At 39.9% G+C, this 21,720-nt stretch overlaps 1 protein-coding gene across 1 annotated transcript; it reads right to left on the bottom strand.

Moving 5' to 3' along the window:
• Positions 1-743: 743 nt before the first annotated feature.
• Positions 744-20,827, bottom strand: LOC117270406 (snake venom 5'-nucleotidase). The gene is made up of 9 exons (XM_033648004.2): positions 20,265-20,827; positions 12,800-13,022; positions 10,247-10,435; positions 5,193-5,390; positions 3,813-3,967; positions 3,425-3,533; positions 1,817-1,966; positions 1,339-1,539; positions 744-1,253 (listed from the first exon to the last, which is right to left on the bottom strand). Exons 1-9 carry the CDS (start codon positions 20,619-20,621, stop codon positions 1,087-1,089), a joined length of 1,749 nt encoding a protein of 582 aa, XP_033503895.1. The 5' UTR covers positions 20,622-20,827; the 3' UTR covers positions 744-1,086.
• Between the last annotated feature and the right edge of the window lie 893 nt (positions 20,828-21,720).

Here is a 21,720-nt window from a genome sequence, read left to right as displayed (position 1 = left end):
TTGAACATTTCATAGCTAGCTAACTGCTAACTAACTCTTAAGGGCTTCCACCTGCAGCTGATCATGTAGGTATGGTAGACGAGTCATGTAGCTGGTGGACAGGTCAAGTAGCTGCTCAAGCCACAGCTGTACATACTTGGGATTTCAAAGCCAGTTTGACATAGTGGTCAACCTATGTGTCTACAACTTTTGGCTTTGCATGTGTGACCCTGTGGCCCGAACAGACTTCCTAGAGACTGACATTGGGGAAGAGACGTCTATAAATCAGCAGATACGTTTTTTGAGCATCACAACCTCCCCACAAAACTGACTGGTTTTCGGAATCGGAATTTGATCCTTTCAATTCGATTACATTTGTAAAGTCTAGAAGAGTTGCACAATTTAATAATTTTATCCTTATTCAAGTTAGCCAAGCACTAAAGTTGAAGTCAGCCACTCGGCTGGCAGAAGTCAGTGCACCTGCTCTGTGATCCCAATGATGCGGATGATCTGGGTAATTTTATACCCGTCAAGTCAAACTTTTTTGCCTTCATGTGCCACTGAACAACTTTCATAGGAATAAATGCTGTACCAAGTTCTTTTTGTTCTGTCATTGCACCCAGACGCTTATTGTCGCCAGGGGAGAGCTGATGGGTTCTGAGACTGTACTTCACTGAAAGCCATAATACCTTTGTGATGCAACAATGTTTCACGCTGCCATTAAAGAAACATAACTAGTAAAATTTAAAATCTGAGACCATAAGTTCTTGTGTAAAGAGTGTTTTTATTTCATGTTTCTGAAAAGACATTTGAGGATTTCCCGTTTAACTCAAAACATTCTGTCTCCTTGAAGTTGTCTCTAGTGGTCGTTACAGGAACTGCAGCTTTTACGGCACCTTAGCTGCGGTTTCATCCAAAGTTGGTCCACATGGAAATGGGCTTACCTTTTATTTTACAATCATTGTAAAACACACTTAAAGGTAAAATTAAAATCATATTTTCGTGAAGTAGTTAAAATGACATCCTTCAGTCTGGTTAGTGCTTCAAGTTCTCATGCAGTTTGGTTAGAAACCTTTTTCAGTCCTGTGTTTCTGGGTAAAGTCAGTCTCACACACTCCCCCACAGAGTCCATAGCAGCCCCAGTGAAACCAGTAAAACCATTGAAGCGGTTTGTCTAGAAGCTGAGTTGTAGATCTTGATGCGTCCTTCAACAGAAGGATAAACTGTCTTTTTCTGCATGATGTAGTTGGACACGACTGAAATGTCCAAATTCCCTGGAAGGAAATAAAAGGTAAAATAAAGTCAGGGTCAAGTAAATGATGACGTTACAATGAGTTCCTGAAACAAACAAAGTCTCACCGCTGTCGTGTTTGAGCATCTCGTTTGGGATCATGGTAAATCCATCTCCACCCTTCACCATGTAGGAAGGCAGCACCACTTTATAAACCGTCTCATCCTCAACAGGCTCGTAGCGTGGAACACGACACTTTGTGCAGAGGATGCTGAGGCTCTTCACCAGATGCCCCTTAGGTTTGGAGAAGTCAAACTCCACATGAAATCCTGTCAGAGGACACAGAAATTTAATCAATACATGTCTGATGATCAAACTGAAATACCTTTGACGTACCAACTGAAATATCTCAGTAGCAGAATATCAAAGTCCGAAGGTAACGAAATACACTCTCCAGCACCTCTGACGTTTTCACAGAATTCTTTAATGGTGAACAAATGTAATCGATACAGAAAGTGTGTCATCTTCTACTACTGACAGATTGGAGTATTCTAATAAAAACAATATATATATAAAGGATGGAAACAATGTAAAAATAAAAAATACCGGACACTTGGAGGAACTCTCCGGTGCTCTGGCCGTATCGTCTCACTGAGTGTTCGAAGGCTTTAAACAGCGTGGAGCCCTTCAGCTGCACCAGGTCGAAGGTTCCTCCGAAAGGTAAGACGGAGATCAGGTCCTCCATGGTGATCGAACCTGCAGACGACACATCATAACTGTTTTACAAAGTTCCTCTGGCAGAAGGATCATCACAGGAACATGCAATCATATGTGTAGTGTAGTGTCAATTTGCAGGTTGTTTTCATGCGCTGTTCATATGCATACATACAAAAAGGAATGGACCACAATTTACAGATGACCCGCAAAATCTTGAGCCAATTATTCATATATAACCATCATATTTCAGAAGGGAGCAAAGAAGGAAGTAGTACATAAAGTGATAATCCTCATTAGAAGGCAGGTTGGGATGGTAGATGGAATCAAACAAACACAGGACTCTCCCCCACGAGACTGGAGTTTGTGTCCCAGGTGAAACCGAGTTATTTATTTTAAGATATATTGTCATGCAATCACATTACTCTTTGTATGTAACTCGGTGTCAGGTCATAACGTGACAATGCCCAAACATGATTCTTTTCCTAAACCTAACTTACCTAACTTTCATTTCCTAACCTTAACCTATGTAGCTTTCATTTCCTACACCTAACCTACATAACTTCACTTTCCTAACCTAATCTATGTAACTTTCATTTCCTAGCCCAACCTTTACGTTATGCAACTGTACATGAAGTTTGTACCATGACAACAACCAACCATGATTCTTTTCCTAAACCTAACTTACCTAGCTTTACGTTAAGAATGTAACTGTACATGAAGTCCGTTACATGACAACAACTGACCATGATTCTTTTTCATAAGATAACCTAACCGGTAGGATAATTCGTTAAATATCATCCGAGCTGTTATATGATGATACATTGCACTTTGAGGAAAGGTAATATAAAAAGATACATGAATGGATTTGAAGGACTTAAACAAGGTCAAATAGAAGATTACAATTAGAAAAAAATAGAACAAAACAGTTTAAACAGTGAGTAAAAATTACAATTCAAGTTAGGAATAAATAGTCCCAAACTAAAAATGCAGTGGCAAAAAAGTGTTAAGCCCTGATATAAGAAAAAAACACTCAGAGTCTGAGCAGACCTCAACTTTTGTTTGTTTAAGATATGTGGAACTGAACTCTACCTTTCCATGTTTAGTTTGAACTCTGGAGGCAGAGCTAACACAGACCATCTGAGAGGTCTGGATGCTTCATAAGGCAGCAGCAGATCAGAAATAAACTATTCAGCATTTTATAAACCAGCAGTAGTTTTTCAGAGTCAGGTCTTTGGCAAAGATCTGAGAACTGGACTGATGTGGTCTCTCCTGGTCTTACTGAGCTCTAAATCAGCTGCAGCTGATCCACTTTGTTAGAGAGGCCTGTATGTCCATGTGTACTGAAGATAACCACAGGACATGTTGTTCTAAATAATGCAGAGAGACAAGTTCTCATGTAATTGTTGAGAGGACAGAAAGTCATTTTCTTTCTCACACCAAAATCATCTCATATTATTTCCTGTCACTTTTGGGTTCTAATTTTAAAACACTTCTGACCATTCCTGGTGCGTTCGTCAATCGATGTGCGGATGCCTCCTCCATTGAAGATGCAGGCGCTGACGTGGTTCCACTGGAGATCATCAGAGGATCTGATGTTGTTGTCGATCTGAAAGATGAAGACCAGAAGCAGATTCCCTCAGTTACACATATGTATGTAAGGCACCATGCACAATAATTAAACATAAAACTTCATGTACCAGTGTACTTCATGTTTTCTGTACTGTCACTGTGTGGCTGCTACATCACACCTTCTTTTTAATGAGGAGCTGCTTAAATACAAGACACAAACCTTTTAGGTGACAGACATGCCCGACCAGTGTAGACCCTCTGTTTTTTCAATGGAATATTCCTTTACCTCCTTAATGCCTCATTATTAAATACTTACCATGGCATCACAGATAAGGTTTCCCAGGTTGCACTCCTGAAATCGACACTCCTCAGTTGTCCCGTTCAGGAAGACCAGAGTCCTTCCCACCACCTGAGCCGAGTAGCTGCTCAGATTCTTTTTCCATTCCTCCACATCGGCAAGAATTTCTGGATCTGGAGAAGATGTTTACTTTCAGTAGGAGTTGAGGTGATAACTCACAGTGTTTTTGTATATTATTAAAAGTCTTTCATACTTCCTGTCACCACTCCTAGTTACTCTAAACACATTCTGTCTGATTTGGAGCTTTTCATATTTACAATATAACCAGCACATTCTCATTCCCAGGTTTTTGAAATACTGATGCTTTCTCACGCCCCTTAGGGTGTGATATTGACGGCAAAGGCACCCTTTGGCATCTTTATGAGACTCTCTGGGCTTTCAGCTCCGATGTAATCCCATTCATGGCAATACTTGACGCTGAGAGCAACTTATGTAGTATAAAGAGGGAGAAACTGCCAGTATGGTGGGAGGGAGGGGAGGCCGGACTTTCACCCAGGAGACTGCAGTTCATATCTCTTGAGAAACCAAAAGTTGCTGCTGGTTTAACGTAACATTATTTTGTTGCACTCTGACGTCACCTAATGTTACGTAACAAACATTCTTATTTGAACCCAAAACCTGATTTTTTTTGGCAAGTAGTTTTGTTGCCTAGACCGAACCACGACCATTTCACAACATTAACCACACTTCACAATGTATTTTAGCTGTGCGTCACATAGGGACGCTAAAGAGTATGTCAAAGTGTCGGTATTTCTGTAACACTTTCAACACAGCTCAATGCTGCAGCAACACAAGGTTATTACAAAAAGAGAGATTATCTCTGAATCCATGTAAATCTGTTTAATAAACACTGTGAAGGAGCTCGTCGTCTCATATTGAATCAAATTCACCTCGCAGACAAAAAATTCAACAATAATCATCAGACCAGCAGTGTTGTTCTGTACCTTCAATCCTCATATAGGAATCAAACAAGAGTCTCAATTTAACATCTTCTTAATATTTGCTGTCAGTCTGACATGATAAGATAAATCACATAATTCTCAAATAAATGATGAATTTGACGAAAAAATGATAAAACTCCATTAGTAATGCAGCCTGAGTCTTCTTCCTTTAGATCAATATTTACTCCCAGTGAGCAATTACAGACCGTTCACATGTCTGTGTAGTTTAACAGATGGATGGAGACAGCAGTGTTATATATTTTATGTCTGAAAGGGGTTTTTGAAAAGCATTTCTTCTTCTTATAACATAAAAAAATCAGTTAAAGATAAAGAGAGTGAAAACAACATAAACAAAGTCACACTTAGACAAAAGCAAAATGTAGTGTTTTGTCTTTACCCTGTGGAACGCTGCTGTTCAGCAGGATTGGGTTTCCTGTCGACGTCAGCACGTTCCCAGCTTTATCAAAGGTCATCTTCAGATAACCCAGATATTTTCCAAAAGCGTAGGCCTGTACAACAGGAACCTGCCGCCCGTCATCTGACTTCACCATAAACGGATAACGACCTGCAGGGACTTCAGAGGAAGGAGGGGGTCCTGAAAAACAAAATGTGGAGAGAAAGAAAGACAGATTAGAAGTTTTAGTTTTAATTCATTATAGATCAACCCGTTGATTCTTTTTTTTTTTCTTTTTTTCTTAATTGTAAAATGGGCTCTTTTAAAGTCATATTTTGTCGACTAACAGAAGAGAGGAAACTGATATTCTGTAAAACATCCTCAGGTGATGTCAGCAAAATGCTAAGCTGGCAAAACAAATATCCAAGTTCCTGAATCAAGAATCAAACCAGCTGGTGCAGACTCACCCGAATTAAAGCTTATTTGACCGTAAAAATGTCTTGGGACAAAAAACACCTGGTGGCCAAAATGGCAGCACAGAGTATTCTGTACTGCCATTTTCAAATAATAGCCTGGGCTATTATTTGCTTACATCACTGAAATCAACAGGCCTATATTAGAGACAGGCCTTTACTTTCTTTCACACAACACTGTTGCTCAGCAAAGATGGAAAATACAATCAAACTGTTTATTTAAACCAGTATGAATATTACTTGTATAAAAATTAGGCTTCAGATAATATATCAATTATGAATCATTGACATCGACAGCACATCAGAGAGAGAGTGAGAGTTACGGCATTCAAGGATTACGGCACCTAGCATACTGACACAATATCACTTTATCCTGTCAAAACAATATTCACAATTTGGATTCATTTTCACGAAAGACTCTTGATTCTTTTGATCTGAGGACCCTTATGGACTACAGAAATATAAATAATTTACAGGGTAATAGAGAAGTGCACAAATAATTTGAGGAAGCCAACAACCGAGTTTGATACATCCAGAGAACTTCTGTAAAAAAAAAAAGAACTACTTGGAAACCAGATTTGGAGTCTTATTTATAATCACTGCGTATGCACAAAACGGAGATGGTGAGGTGGAAGCCTGATTGTAGAAATTGTTGAATATTTTTTGGCACGCGCCATTTTTGGCTTTTGTCTATACGTACATTTCTAGTGTGGATCCTACACACTGTTTTGTAAATGAGAACCCAGGCCTCTAACTGAGACAGGCATTTATTTGTCAAAATGTGTCACCACAGCAGGCTAATAAAAGGGACTGGGTGTTTAATTGGGACTGGGTTTTTAATTTAAAGGTTTAAAGGTTTATGGTATGTGTTTTGATTGTGGCGTTTGAAACACACCATAAAACAGCAGGAAGTTAGTTATTGAAGTTTGGCACCAAATTACATGAAGAAAAATCATTAACTTATACTTTCCAGCGATATTATTATCTATGTCCATTGCGTATGAGTGTTCATAAGTCTACTCAGAGGTCACAGAAAGAAAAAATAACACTCCATATAACTCCTTAGAACTTGCCTGAGAATCATCACATTTTAAAGTGTTCTTCAGTATCAAAGTAATCCAGTGACTTGTCTGTTATCCATGGGAACACTGCAAACAGTGTTTAACACTTTAATGGTGCTGATTTTCCTAGAGCTAACTCACTGACCCCATGGAAACACTTCAACCCGGTTGTATTGAAGTTGATATCCTCTGGACAAAGTTTATAACTTATATATTGCTTTTTTGTTCTGGTTTAGTAGCTGCCAATTTTTTTCTTCACATTATTCTCAACAACTGCAGCATTCCTCGCTTCTAAATGGAAATGAATGGCGATAGGAGGATGAAGCCCAGGCTCTCTGCCATCACTTCAAAGGAGCCTCTGACCCCATCATTAAGTGTGCCTCACGACAACATTCCACCTCAACAGTGACTCAATGTGGACAGAAAAGCTGAGAAAATCTCACCCCTGTGGTCACGTCAACATTAAGCTCACTATGAATAACACTGAACTACATCACTTTAAATCTGATGACTTGACTGTGAGGAACACACTTTTTTTGGTCCTGCTTATGGGCATTAAGTCTGAAAACACAGGCGTTACAAATACTCTGTGTGACTGATCATCCAATGACGGCTTTTTAAAGAATGCTTTTAGAAGCTACTCACCGCTGGTTTAGAAATAATCATCTTTCCCAGACCAGGGTGTGATCTCCTATTAAAGGCTTAAAGAGTGGTGTATGTGTTAAGTTCAAGGTTTGAACGTGCCATCATAGATACTGATTTTTTGAGTACAACATTTTGTACAAGCTGAACTGTAATACAAATGTTTAAACCACTGCCTGCATGTGTACATATTATCCTGTATTAGGAGGAAGTGGAAGCTTTTATTGTGAAGAAACAGGAAGCTTTGTTGTTTTTGCCACTGTATGTTTTGACTAACAGTATGTTTTAAGGTGCGTTTACTATGGTTGCAGCTGATGATTAATATCATGGGTCACTGGGAGTACCACCAGTTGGTCCAGGAGCTTCTCCTCAATGAGGCGTATTTAAGGATGAACTGGGGGCAGTTTGAAAACCTGCTATCTATCATCAGGCCATATAGCTCTGGGTATCCAGCAACCGCTACCACCAGTTTCTCCACCATTGTTTACTAACTGTAAACTAGTTGTCATGACCGCCACAGAAGACCTGCCTCTCGAATCATCCGTTTGAGCAATGCAGAAAAGGCGGAGATGGCGTGAAGCATTTTTCTGCTCTGAGTTGAAGTTTTTTCAACTCGAGGAGTTCAGAGCGCTCCAGCAAAAACGCCAGGTGCCTAGAGCCCAGAAATGTGAGGAGCATCGCAACGCAAAAAACATGTCTGTGATAAATATGTAAAAGTTGATCATTTTGGTGCAGAGCTTTACATCAGTCCCACAGACAATATACTTAAAAACAGCGCCTGGAAGAAGATCAGCTCTGCACTCAGGATTGCAGGTAAATAGGCTATGATACGATGCTTATTAAGGTTGCTTAGCAACCTCAGATACAACCTGCTGGCTTAAAAAAAGGCACAAAATTAGCGCCCAGTGCCTGACCTCTTGTTTTCCAGGCGGTTAAAGTGTGCACGGCCCCATAAACAGCTCATTCTAAGGTGACGAAAACACAACAATTTTTATTTTCATTTTTATATACCATTTCTGCCAATCAATGCCCCTAAATCTTACACACTGGACCTTTAAGCGCAGTGGAGAATTGTAAAATCTGGTAGCACTATGGTGAGGTTCAGCCTCACCGCTCTCTCTAGAAGAAAACAATGGTTCACACCAACGATCACTGGGAAAGAGCCCTCTAGTCTGCCATCTCTGTTTGTCTGCCGCTAACTAACAAAAAATGGCAAAAAAAAAAACGATCTTTGAAAAACTTGCTGATGCCAAGTTCATGTTTTTTTTCTTCTGTCTGTTGGTTTGACTGATTTTTACAGCACTTAAATACATCACTGCCAGCTTCTCAGACACTCTCCCACTGTCCAAGCATTGACTAAGTGTTGGCCTGACAGTTACACACTCCCTGATCTCTGTTGCTTAAAAATATCTGTACTTTCCTGGAGTTTCTGCATCCTGAAGTCCAAACGGACAACTCTCTTCCTCTCTGTCTGCTCAGTGACCACTGAGTAAATAAAACACTACAGGGTTATTTATGGAGACCAGACGTGTCGACACCATGTTTACTCTACAGCTAACCACGAGTACAAAGACTCAAATTTTCCTCTCGTAGTACAGCTCACTGTGTTAAACATTGCAGGATAGTCAAATGAAACACTAACCAGCAGTGCAGGATCTCTCCTGAAGGACAATGTCTGCTCAGGAGAAAAACCCAAGAAGATTATGTCAGGAAAGTAAAAAGCTAACTAACAAAACTGGAAGTTTTTAGCACCACTAGCAGGCTGTACTGCTCATTAAGAAACTGAAAAGTTGGATAGATGAAAAGCCAGACACAACTTTGCCGTTCTCAGCAATAAAAGTTCAGTTTGTTCTGGAACTTACCATCGTCAGAAACACTGTTCAGGTCAGTGTCTGTCTTTTAAATCATAGCTGGAGATGTCAGGAATTTCTGATGATGTAACTTGGCATGGGCAGATTATTACATAATGGGTCCCTGGGCCCAGATATACAAAAGGCCCCACCACCTCTCTTACATAAGAGCAAGACTCACAGACTTTGTGATGCTTTGACTTCTTTTTTTTTTGGTAGTAATTTTATGTGTGGTCATTTTGCCTCTTTTGTAGTCGTTATGAATGTGTTGTGGGTTGGTTTGTTTTTCTTTGTGGTGATATGTTGTCTTTTTGGGTCATTTTGTGTCTCTCTGTAGGTATTTTGTTTCTATTTGAAGTAACTTTGTGTCTCTTTGTGGTATTTATGTCCTTTTTTGTCATTTCATATCTCTGAGACAATTGTGTGATTCTTTATAGTTGTTTTGTGTCTCTTGGGGGCAATTTTATGTCTTTTTTGTGGCCATTTTTGATTACTTATGTCTTTGTGGTTTGTTTTCTCCCTTTATTAGTTATTTTGTTTATCGTTGCAGTTCCTTTGCTTCTCTTTGTGGTCTTTTTGTGTCATTAATAATCTCCTCCTGATCTGTTCGTGTTACTTTGAGTGACATTTTGCAGGTGAAGGCCAAGAGGGGACACTATGGGCCCCTGGGTCTGTGCTCTGTAGGCCCGTACAGTAATCCTTCCATGACAAAAAGAGCCACCGAAGTGTCAAAAAATTGGTGACAAATTGGCAGTTACATCAAAATAAAATCAGACATTATCACATAGTTTGTTTGCATCTGTTTCTTGTTAACAAACCACACAACACAATGTTAATGATGTGACTACACTGTGGCAGTGAGGGAAATCGTCTTGAAATAATCAGGAAGGTCATAGGTTCCAGATTTTACTATGTGTGCGTAAATGCAGGATTAAACTCAGCTCAATGAGGGTGAAGTTTGCAGTCTGGACTCACTACAAAGACACCACATCACCATCAACAAACACATATCAGAGCCAGATGTTCCCCACCTGTATAGAGGAAAGTGTTGCTGTGTCCACCGATGACGACGTCGACTCCTCGGACCTTCTTGGCAATCTCCTGATCCACAGTGAAGCCTGAGTGACCCAGAGCGATGATCTTATTGACTCCCAGCATCTGCAGTTTGTCCACCTGCAGCTGCAGGGCCGTCACCTCGTCCTCGAACTTCAGGTGTGGTCCTGTAGAGGCATTGTGGACAGGTGAGAGGAACCACTGTTATGAAGTTTCCTTTTTTCTAACCACGGTAATTCCTCCCGATTCATATTGATTTTCTCTCTTTTACACAATTGACTGTGCAACTTTACCCATGATTTCAACCATAGTTTGGTTATAATTCTTCAGGCTCTCTTCTGACTGGCAAAAATTGGATTTCTTTTTGATTCAGCAGTTTCAACAGTGACTTTATCTCCTGAATTATGAACTCAGTTCTCTTTTGTTGGACTTTTTTGTGCTAAGTCTGCTTTAACCATAGCTGGGGGCACTTTAGAAACAAGCAGTCAGCCACATCTTATTATATATGCATTTGGCACAAGTAATTTTTAAAGAATCAGCATTGTTTCATTGTCCGCGTCCATCACAATCAAAGTGGGTAATTTATGCCAAAATATTACGTTTTTCTTAACCTTAACCAAGTGGTTTTTGTGCCTAAACATAACCATGTGTTAACCACAGCGTTGTTGATAAAACTGAAACAAGAAAAAACATACAGTTTCAACATATGTGAAACTACAGAAGCGTATTGCATTCACTTGACAAATAAAAAAAATCTGTTTTATTGAGTAATTTTTTTATTTTTCTGTTTTTCGTGGTAATTTTGTTTTTCGGGGTAATTTTTTCTGTTTTTCTGAGTATTTTTTCTGAGTTAAGAGAGCAATAGAACTTACACCAAAAAACAGAAAAATTACTCAATAAAACAGATTTTTTTTTATTTGTCAAGTGAATGCAACACGCTTCCGTATAAAGCAAACAAATGAAACATATCCATGGTTTGTGGAAGCGTAGTCTACAATGCCAACATCTATTCTGGCGACTGGGTTGACATGTGCAGCTAACCGACAGCAGCCAAACTGATCAGTGTTCAGTTCTCAACATAAAGGTGGCTAGCAGCTAACAGTGCTAACTCCATAAGCAGCGCTAAACAACAGCGACAGTGCTGACAGAGCTAATGGTCTTAACAAGAGGGTAACCAGAAGGTGGGCGCTGCGCTTCTGCAACGATGTCCCAATATCAACAGTAACTGCTGTGTGAGTGCAGCACAAAGCAGCAGCTATGAGCTAGCCAGTGGATTACAAACATGCAAACACAACAAACCACAGAGAAGCTCAGATTATTGACACACAGAGGGAACATGACTTCATTCTCTCTCTTCTCAGGACACCATTACCCCGTATATATTTCCCTAGCAAATAGTGGTTTGCTGCTATATTAATGCTCTGAATGTTGCATACAGAAGCCTTCATTAAAAATATGCTAAATCTTGGCCCGGTTGTAGGTGCTAAGCTAGTGTTAGCAGCTTACATCAGAGCAGAAAACACAATGTTTAATCCATTACTTACTTTTGCTGTTGGGTTAAAAGTCTTTGGAAAGGTAAAAAAGGACATCAACCTCATAGAGTGTCTTTCTTATTATAGCTCCACGACAACGTTTCAACAACTTTAAACAAATTAATAAGAAGCTGGGACTCAGTTGCAGAGAAAGGCACTGAACACCGAAAACAGTTTATCAGATCCAAATCTTTACTTAGATCAGGAGTCAAACATGTGAAAGCAGTCAGCAAAGGCAGAAAATTCCGTTCAGGGAAATCACACAAAGAAAAAAAGTCTGTAAATCCAAGCAGAGTCAAAAGCCAGGGAATCAAACACGAGGAAAAGGCTTGAGACAATGACCCCACTATGGCCACAATGACAATCTGGTGACTGAATGGGGGAAACATTGGGCTTTAAATACACAAGGGCTGATAACACTACACACACAGGAACTACGCACAAGTGAGTGAAACAAGACACAGGTGAAACATGAGATCATCGACAAAGGTTGAAAAACTCAGGAAACAAAAGAATCACTAAACACAAGGAGAACCCTTTTCAGATAAAACAGGAACTGGACAGAAACACATAAAGATGAACTTTGACTGCAAATATCAGCGTCCTGTATTGAGAGGCCCTCAGATCTTTTAAGCAGTTATTCCACTAGTAAAGCACTGATTCTAGTTAGGTATCACACAACTGCTAATAATGTTCTTGCATCTTTTGGTTCCTTCCTCTGGGAATTCCCTGCCTCTTTTTAAGTTTTGCAGGGATTTTTCCTGATGGAAGTTTTCTCAGGAAATCGCTCCCAAAGACTTTTTTGTAAACATACCAAACATTTTCACTTGTCATGACAGCTGGACAGGAAACAGTGTATACTACACTAATGTAGGCAATGAGAGGAGAAAGTGAGTACACCATGATCTTGTTTACAGTGTGGAGAACTCCAGATGAGCAGGGGACAGAGTTAGAAGCAAACAGAGAAACCCCAGACAGAAAACTTCCTCTTCCACTCACCAGGTTTGGACAGATCAGGAGTTTCCCGCGATGTATATCCCACCACGCCCACCTTCTCACCACCAACATTAAGGATCTTATAGGGTAAATAAGAGTTGCCGAACGTCGGGGCCAAAGTTTTGTCTGGTTTGATGTTGGCGCTGAGAACTGGACACTTGATCTGCTCCATGAATGGTTTCATGAGTCCTTCCACTCCATTGTCAAACTCATGATTTCCAAAAGCCTGAAAAATAAAAAGGAAATTTAAATTAGAACTGCAGACAGAGATTCAGAGCTGCTCTCACTGATATCAGATGGAAGTGTACACATGTGTAGACATACTGTATACGACAAGTTTCAACGTCCTTGTTAAGTAAAATCGCATACTGATTAGTCTCTTTAGATTCTGAAATGAAATGAATGGAGGAAGTATTCAGATGCTTTACTCAAGTGAAAGTAGATATACCACACTCTAAAAATACTCCATTACAAGTGATAAAAGTCCAGAATTTAAAACATTACTTAGGTAGAAGTACTTAAGTATCATCAGCATAACATACTTAATCTATCAAAGTAAAACTACTCATCACGCAGAATGGCTGCTGTCAAAGTGTTATATTATTTTAGAATTTTTTTATATTGTTATTCTGTTTCCATTGATGACTAATGCATGTAAGGGCATTTTAACGTTGTGGTTCATCATGGGGAGCCAAGTTTAGATACTTTTGTACTACTGGGTAGAATACTAGTATAAAACAGCATTATATTGATATGTTTATTTATGTAAATGGTACAATATTTCCCTTTGAGATGTAGTGAAGTAGAAGTACAAAGCAGTATAAAATGGAAATACTTAAGTTAAGTACAAATATTTCAAAATTGTTCTTAAACACAGTACTTGAGTAAATGTACTTAGATACTTTCAACCACTGATGACATCATATAGAATTACTTGGTTACTCAACCATAAACACGTAAATAGCCAGTGATGTGTTATACTGTTTATCTATGGTAAAAATTGTATAAAGGTAAAGTAAACAGTGGTAGGACTGTGGCCGAAGCTTACTTTTTGGGCAGTGTTCCACAGTGATGTTTCTCTGCTCACACATACTCACATATATCAGTTTTCTCTTGACTTGTTGCGCTACAATTCAGCAGACTTTATCACACAGTCAGCCTCAGCACTGATAACAAGCAGTCTAACAAATTGTGACCGAGATTTTATCACAGGGATGGCTGTTATCACAGTGTTTGAGGCCTTTGATTATCCTGTGACCTCACTGATTAGTTCCCAACACTCATGGCTCATGGGTGGGTTATGAGCCGATGGGCGCCCTGGGCACAGATATGCAAAAGGCCCCATCACCTCTTTCTCACATGAGCACGACACACAAGATTTATAGTTGTTTAGCTTCTTTTTGTTTTTGTTATGCATCTCTTTTAAGTCTCTCTATGGTTTTGTGTCTCTCTGTGGTCATTTTGCCCCTTTGTGTTGTTATTTTGTGTCTCTTTTGCAGTTCTTTTGCATCTCTTTGTGGTCACTATGAGTCTTCTTTTTCGGTACATGCAAACTTGTGTGACATTTTACAGCCCAGGTTAAGAACTTACAGTGCATATTTCAAAGGAAGAAAAACTTAAATACTTTCAACAAAACATAAATAACGCAATTAGACACACAATCGTTTTCTCTAACATGAACACTGGGAATCTTACACATTTTTAGATGTCAGAACACTACTTCTCCTCTGTTAATTATTTCTTATTTGAAAATCCGATTGAAAGAACAACATTGTGCGACAATATAACAAAGGGTGGAGCACAGGTTAGACAGAAATCTGTTTTAATTGGATGATCCACTGACCTTTGACCTCACTTATCTTAGTGGCAAGAGACAAGAGATTCTCACATTGCTGATCAGTCAGGTTATCGCTTCAGTCCTTTAAGTACAACAACACGGAGCAGGTTAGTCATAGTTTACTTAAATTCTGGAGTGTTTCCTCCTGTACTTCAATTTGTTTGAATCTGAATGAACAATCTAACATCCTCATCCAAAGAGCTGTGCAGTGGCTCATTAAAGAGAAGGAATTTAAATTAAAACCAGTTACAGGAAACCAAACTGTAAGTGTTTCCGGATAAAAGAAAATGGATGTTGACATCCGACAGCCAGCAGCTGCAGACGTGAAAAGGACAGAATTTAATGAGAGGAAACTGAAGTCTGGTCGCCATGTGACCCACAATGGTTGACCGCTCTTCAGTCAGTTGATCTGATTCCGAAACGCGGCTCCTTTTAGGGAATAAGATCTCTGATACTTCACTAAATATGCCACACACCGCAAATCACACAAGTGAGATGATTTTGTTTTAGAAGTAATAGTCAAGTAACGGATACAGGTAGTTGTTTCCCAGTAAGCATTAATTTGATGATTTGCAGGTCAAAAGACAACTATGCGTTCGGTTTAAAACTAGTCCACATAAGAGCCCTGCGCGGGACTGTTTCTTCATCCTGCTCCTGCCCGCTCCCGCTGAATTTCTGACCATTACTGCCCGCAACCGCAACATGTGTTACATTCCCGCCCGCACCCGCAATGTGTATGTCCACTCCCGCCCGCTCCCACAAAACTCTGAGAATTTATGCCCGCACAATAATAGAGATGCATTGATTTTGTGTGTTCTCCTGTCCCACAGGAGAAAACACGTCATTTTATAGGCTATTAATAAAGAGATTCATGGGGTTTTTTGTTTTGTTTCCCTGGCCTGCATGTCTTTTGACGCACTGGTCAGGAATAGCGCTCCTATTTCATTGTTTTCATTTAGTTTTTAATAAAACAAAGGCTGTTTCATATTCTATTCTCCTCCTCTGTATTTTATTTATTTTTCTACTTTTATATAATCACGCAGTGATTGAGGTTAAGGTCTCTTTTCTAAGAGAGACCTGAATAAGAAACATTAATGAGATAAAGATAAAGCCTATGCTCAATAACACCGGCATCATCACGCCTCTTTATGTAATTAACAAATAGCAACGAGAGTAGGCTGTGAGTGGCTCAAATAACACTAATAAATAACATAAAATAAACAAAGTTAACGAATGAAATGAATGAATTTAACAAATGAATCACTTGGCCATAATATTGCTGTGGAGGAAGAGAATGTTGCTGACCAACTGCGGTCCCAATCCCGTGCGTCTCTCTTCCAAGATGCACCCACAGACACTAAAGGCCCGCTCTGAAGGCACACTGGATGCGGAGATACTGAAGATGAAATGCGCCAGCTTTGAGAGTGCTGGGAAGTAGAGAGCTCAGTGCGCCTTCAGACCTTGCTTGAGCTTCTTTTCCACCTCATTTGTTAACTTCATTCTGTCGCTATAGGCTACATCCCGATCCCGCAGTGTTTTTTTTTAGCTGCCTGTTCCTGCCCGCAGCAAAGTTCAAACCCCCCGCTCCCGCAAGATTTGGGTTGGGTCCCGCGGGACCCGGCGGGACCCAATCCCAATGCAGCCCTCTAGACCACATCTAGTTAAAATGTGAAAGTTCTTAGACATCAAGGTTACATATAACTGCTGCTTCAACAAGTTAAATGTATATTTCTAAGTGAAATGGGTTCTGACATGTAGTCGCACAATTTTCTATCAAATTTAGCCCAGGTTGAACATAGACGTCTTTTGACCTGCTAACCACGTTGTCAGTAATGCTGGTATATAAGATAACAACACTTTGTTTGCATGATTGTGGTAATTTTTAAAATATATCAACTGGATATCTTAAGTGTTATATCGTAGATAACTGGACTTGAGAAACTCAAGCAAGTCCAGTCCAGTTGCCTACAATATAGCACTTAAGATTACCATGACCTGAATGACTGAGAATCTTCACCAACATCGACTTGATATATTCACATCTATGCAGATGATACACAACTTTCACATTCCCAAAATTTTCTCCTTAAATTTGACACAATCTATTTTTTGACAACCAGGTGTCCAAAGCAGTACAGTCATGCTGCATTCAACTAAGGACATCAGCTAAAGTTAAACCTTTTTTAGCAACTGCAGATCTTGAGAATGTGGTTCATTTACCATAATCCTCTTTACTCCATCCCAAACCATTGAGTTTTTTACTGACTTCCAGCTCATTCAAAATGCTTCTCAATCAGTCCTACAGGTGTTACGACTGTCCAAATCTATCATTTGAATTAATTTGTGATTCAGTTTTTGATTTAAACCTTTTTTCCAACACTGAAGGGGTTTTCATAAGAAGGATAGACTATATCCTGGTATCAAGTGTGATAACTGCCATACTTTCTTGGAATGTACACTGAGGCCTTTTGGTCAAAATTAAATAATTTATCTAAAATGTAATGTCAAGAACTTATTTAAACAGTCAATTGAAAACAAAAAGACGAGCCATTAGATTTTAGGAGGGTACTTTACAACAACAGCTTGAGTTTCCTCGCTTCACATTCACTTGCACTTCAGGACCATACCCTACAATTTTTATTTATTTTTTTTTTTTGGTCAAAGATTCATATGGCCTTTACATAACTCACAGTGAAGCAAAATGTTGACTTTGATTAAGTACGAGGATTTTCCAGTTTTGTTGTTTGTCCGTCATCTCAGACATCAACAGAGGCCAGGGTGTCTGGAAAAGTGCTGCTGCAGGCTACCGGAAAACTACACTGTGTCATCTTCTTTAAGTGTTCTTTATTTTTTCTCTGGCCACACAAAAGTAAGCAAGTGGTGGAGAGGATCGTCGATCTTGCTTTTGATTCTGATTATAACTGAAAGCTCAGTTCAATCCAGTTTTGATTTAACATGAAATCATGAAAACCCCTACTAGCTCCAATTCTTTGTGTCTTTGCACTGGCTCCATGTGAGTTTCACTTTTAAAAACTTATATTAGAAGACCATACCTTAAATTTTAACCTGTCAAGGTTATATATGTTATATGCTCCTCATTATTTTATTGTTGTATTATGTTTTTAAAAACTGTACTGGCAGCCTCGTTGTAGCACATTGCAATGTTTACTTGTTGTTTGTAGCTCTGTTTAGAAAAGTGCTACATAAATGAAACTTATATTCTCTTGAAGAAACTTCTGTTTTGTGTGCATATTTCTTTAAGTCATTTATGTGTTTAAAATTTGTGAATACCTTGCTTAATTTGCTCATGTGTTATTCATTTGCAGCATTTATTTTCAAAAATTGTTGACAAATGTTTTCCTCGTTTGCTTTTCTGAAGTTGCATACCCAGTTGTGTTGACCTCACTGGGCCACCGTACATGAGTCATGTTTTACACATACAGAATTTAAAACATCTCTTTTTCAGCTAAAACTCCTCTGCAGGAAACAGCTCAGAATAAATCTCCATCAAGTTTTAAAATGGTACAGAGATTAAAGGCACATGGAGCAGAACGCTGATCTATTAAAATGTTTCTCTCTAAGTGGATGCTGTTAAGCTGATTAAAACCATCTAAGGCCTTCAGACCTCAATCAATAGATCAAAGTCAGCCTTTACTGGGGAGAGTCCGATTCGTCTGCTCAACTGAGACCTTTTTATTTCTACTTTTGATGGATTTACTTTTGTTTAACTGTAAATCAATCAATCAAAAAAATCAACCAAGTATCTAATTTCAATACAAGAACACTGTGGTGATCCTTTCACAGCAGATAAACAGTAACACCAGGGTTACAATTATCACTGTCACCAACAAACTACAGGCTCTCATTGTTATAATTAAGAGTACTGTAATAATGTAACAGTATTATCATACATAACAGCAGAAATAAAGTAAGCACATTTAAAGCCCCTACAAGGAACTTTCATTTTGAGTTGATTTTGGCGACCCTGTGGACAAAAGCGGTAGTGTTTTGCCAGAATGAAACCTACATTTCCCATGAGCTCTAGCGCGTATTATCGTAAAGACGCTTACCTGGCTCGCGCATGTGTTTGTTTTGGGGATGAATGAAACAACAAGACGGGAAAACTTTGCCCCCGCTCCTATCGGGGATCCCAGCTCACCTCTGCCGCGCCCCAGCTCCACCTCTCCGGTGTAGGCACCACCGCCGCCGGGGTAAACACAGCAGTCGGCTGGTAAGGCTGAAGGCCTGTTTGGCGAGCACTTCCACAGCTTCTTGGACTGAGTATGGAGCGGTGCCTCGCCTCTTTATTTCTCGGCACTCGCTGGACCCTGTCGACGCCTGGCTGGTACCTGTCGTCGGCGAACAAAACGTTTATCCTGAAGGATTTCCTGACTTCCCGAGGATTGGATTTTCTCTGTGTGACTGAGACGTGGCTGACTGTTGGTGAGTCCAGTGCTTTCACAGAACTTTAACCCGATGATTGCTGCTATTTTAACTCCCCGCGGACGTCGGGTCGAGGAGGAGGAATAGCGACTATTTATAAGAGTCACTAAATGTAAGCAGCTAGGTAAGATGACGTGTGCCGTCTGAGTGCCGTAAATCGTTTTGTCCTGGAAGCGACCTGGGGCGGACCCGGGCACAGTTTCCTAAAGGTATGGATATACACTATATAGAAATAGCTTATCTTCACACCGATAGTCTCATTTGCTGTTGTGGGTCACGCACAGACATCAGCAGAAACGAGAGACTTTTGCATATCCAGTTAAAAGTTTCTTGTAGTGGCTTTAAAATAGCTCTGTCCTTAAGTACAGTTTTCACAGATTTTTTCTTTACTTGAGTATTTCTATTTCCTGATTCTTAACACTTTTACTTAGTTATCTGACAGCTACTTTGCAGATTTAGATTTACATACAAAATATGATTTTTTAAAATAAAGTATGATCCATAGGATTCAATATTATGCATGCTTATGCATCAGTAGTTTCATGAAACAATGATGAGTACTTTAACTGATACCTTATATGCTGAAAATTGGGTTTTTTTTTTACTGGTAACAGCATAGGCACAGATTTCCAGGGGACACGCGCCCCTCAATATATAGAACATGTGCATTTGTCCCCCCCTTAATAAAAACAAGTAGCAGAGGACGTTTGTTTTGCCAAACATAACCATTTACACCATACACTGATGATGAACTGAAAGGAACAAATTGATGTGTAAAAATTCACCAGAATGGAAAAAAATTTAATGTTTGATGCTCAAAATGTTCTGGCGGGGGACCCCTAAATTCCCCATTTCATATGTGTCCTCCTCAGTAATGAAATGAAACCTACATCCTTGGGTGACAGAGTATTTATATAGTATAAAGTATTTTGATTGGCTACTTTTACTTAAGAAAAAATCTGAAGACTTCCTTACTACTGGAAATTAAACACATTTCAGTATAGTTATGGTTGGAATACAAGAAATGTATAATGCAAATTCCTAATAGAATCTATCTATCTATCTATGTATCAATGCGCAACATCACTTTAAAATCACAACTTTCTGATTAGACATACAGCTGAGCAGTCTGCAGTTGTTATTAATAACTGCATTAACTTAACTTATTAACTTCTCTGAGTTTCTCACCATGGCATCATAACGCAGTTTGTTCATGAAGTGAGCAGCCTCGGCTCCCTTGTAGTAGTTAAACCAGACGGTCCCCTGGAACTGGTCTCCAGCGTCCAGCAGCAGCACGTTGCTCTCGCTGCTGCGGATCCCCTTGATCACCGTGGCTCTCCGGGCCACCCCGGCGAAACACCCGCTGCCGCCACATTTCCCGGAGTGCTTGCTGGTCTCCTCCACCCGGGCGTGTACATCGTTGGTGTGGAGCAGAACCAGGTCCCAGGCCGCGGAGGTGGACACGGAGAAGCCAAGGAGAAGGAGGACGAGGAGGAGGAGGCAGTGCAGCGGCAGAGCGCTCCGCTCCGGGCGCACCGCTCCCATCTCTCCGCGGTCCGCGCGCAAAAACACTGGAGGAGGAAACCGGGATGGTGGCTGTTTTTTTTCTCACATGACCCGCAGGAATCCTCTCTGCCTTCCTTTTATGTGCTCCTAGGCTTGCTATAAAGTCTTAATTAAATAAGTCCCGCTGACACTACATGCTGGGCAGACTGAGTGCGCGTCAGGAGGGACTCCGGGAAAAAGAGGAGGAGGAGGAGGGTATCAGGGAGGAATCTGGTTGTTATGATACGCCTCTTCCCCGATGTCCCTCCGATGTCCCTTGACTTTTTCACACATTTGTTAACTACATTTGATTACACTTTGAATGGAAGCTGTGCGCACAGTGTGAAGAGAATCTGCTTTAAGGGAAGTTTTATTCAGCCTATAGACAAGATAAATACAAGGCAATACAAAACTAGACATGTAGGCCTATAGAATAAAATATCCTCACACACCATGAATGTACATCTGGAGGTGGAAGAGATTTCTTTCTCATATTAATTCTAATAAAACTACATAAAGTTTGGTAGGAGACACCAGCCAGAGACAGAGACACCTGTGAAAGGTTGCTTGCTGACAAAAACATGTAGGCTGTATCAATTTAAAAGCACTGTGAATACTAATCACTGTGAAGATTCTTATAAAGGTGCCAAATAAGATGCATTTCTACATGCTATTCATTAATGGCACATTATTGTAGTGCACCACCAGTGTCTCTCTCCCACTGCCATGCCAATAAAGTTGACAAGCTCAAATGTAATTGAAAGCGAGAGAGCTGAAGACAGAGAGCTGCAGCTGCTGGTTTCCATCCATTTCACTGTTATGAGAAAATCTGTTTATAGAGACTTTAGAGAGAAATTAGGTTGAATGAGGAAATCCATCACAGCTAACATCATTCCTGTCTTTTTTGGGAAAAAGACTTCACACCCTTAAATCAGTTTGAATACTCAGTTTTGTTTTTCAGTTTCCATGTTCAGCACAGGGCATCTTCATTGTGTAACAGTTATTTGGCTGGGAGGTCCCCAGACGATAAACCCTAATGTCTTTTTCCTCTGGGACCACCTCCGTTAACACTTGCTGTTTTAAATGACCAACAATTATT

This window comes from Epinephelus lanceolatus, chromosome 13 (assembly GCF_041903045.1).
Source record: "Epinephelus lanceolatus isolate andai-2023 chromosome 13, ASM4190304v1, whole genome shotgun sequence".
Lineage (NCBI taxonomy): Eukaryota > Metazoa > Chordata > Actinopteri > Perciformes > Serranidae > Epinephelus > Epinephelus lanceolatus.
The sequence above is the reverse complement of the archived record's forward strand: the minus strand, read 5'-3'. Positions and strand labels throughout refer to the sequence as shown.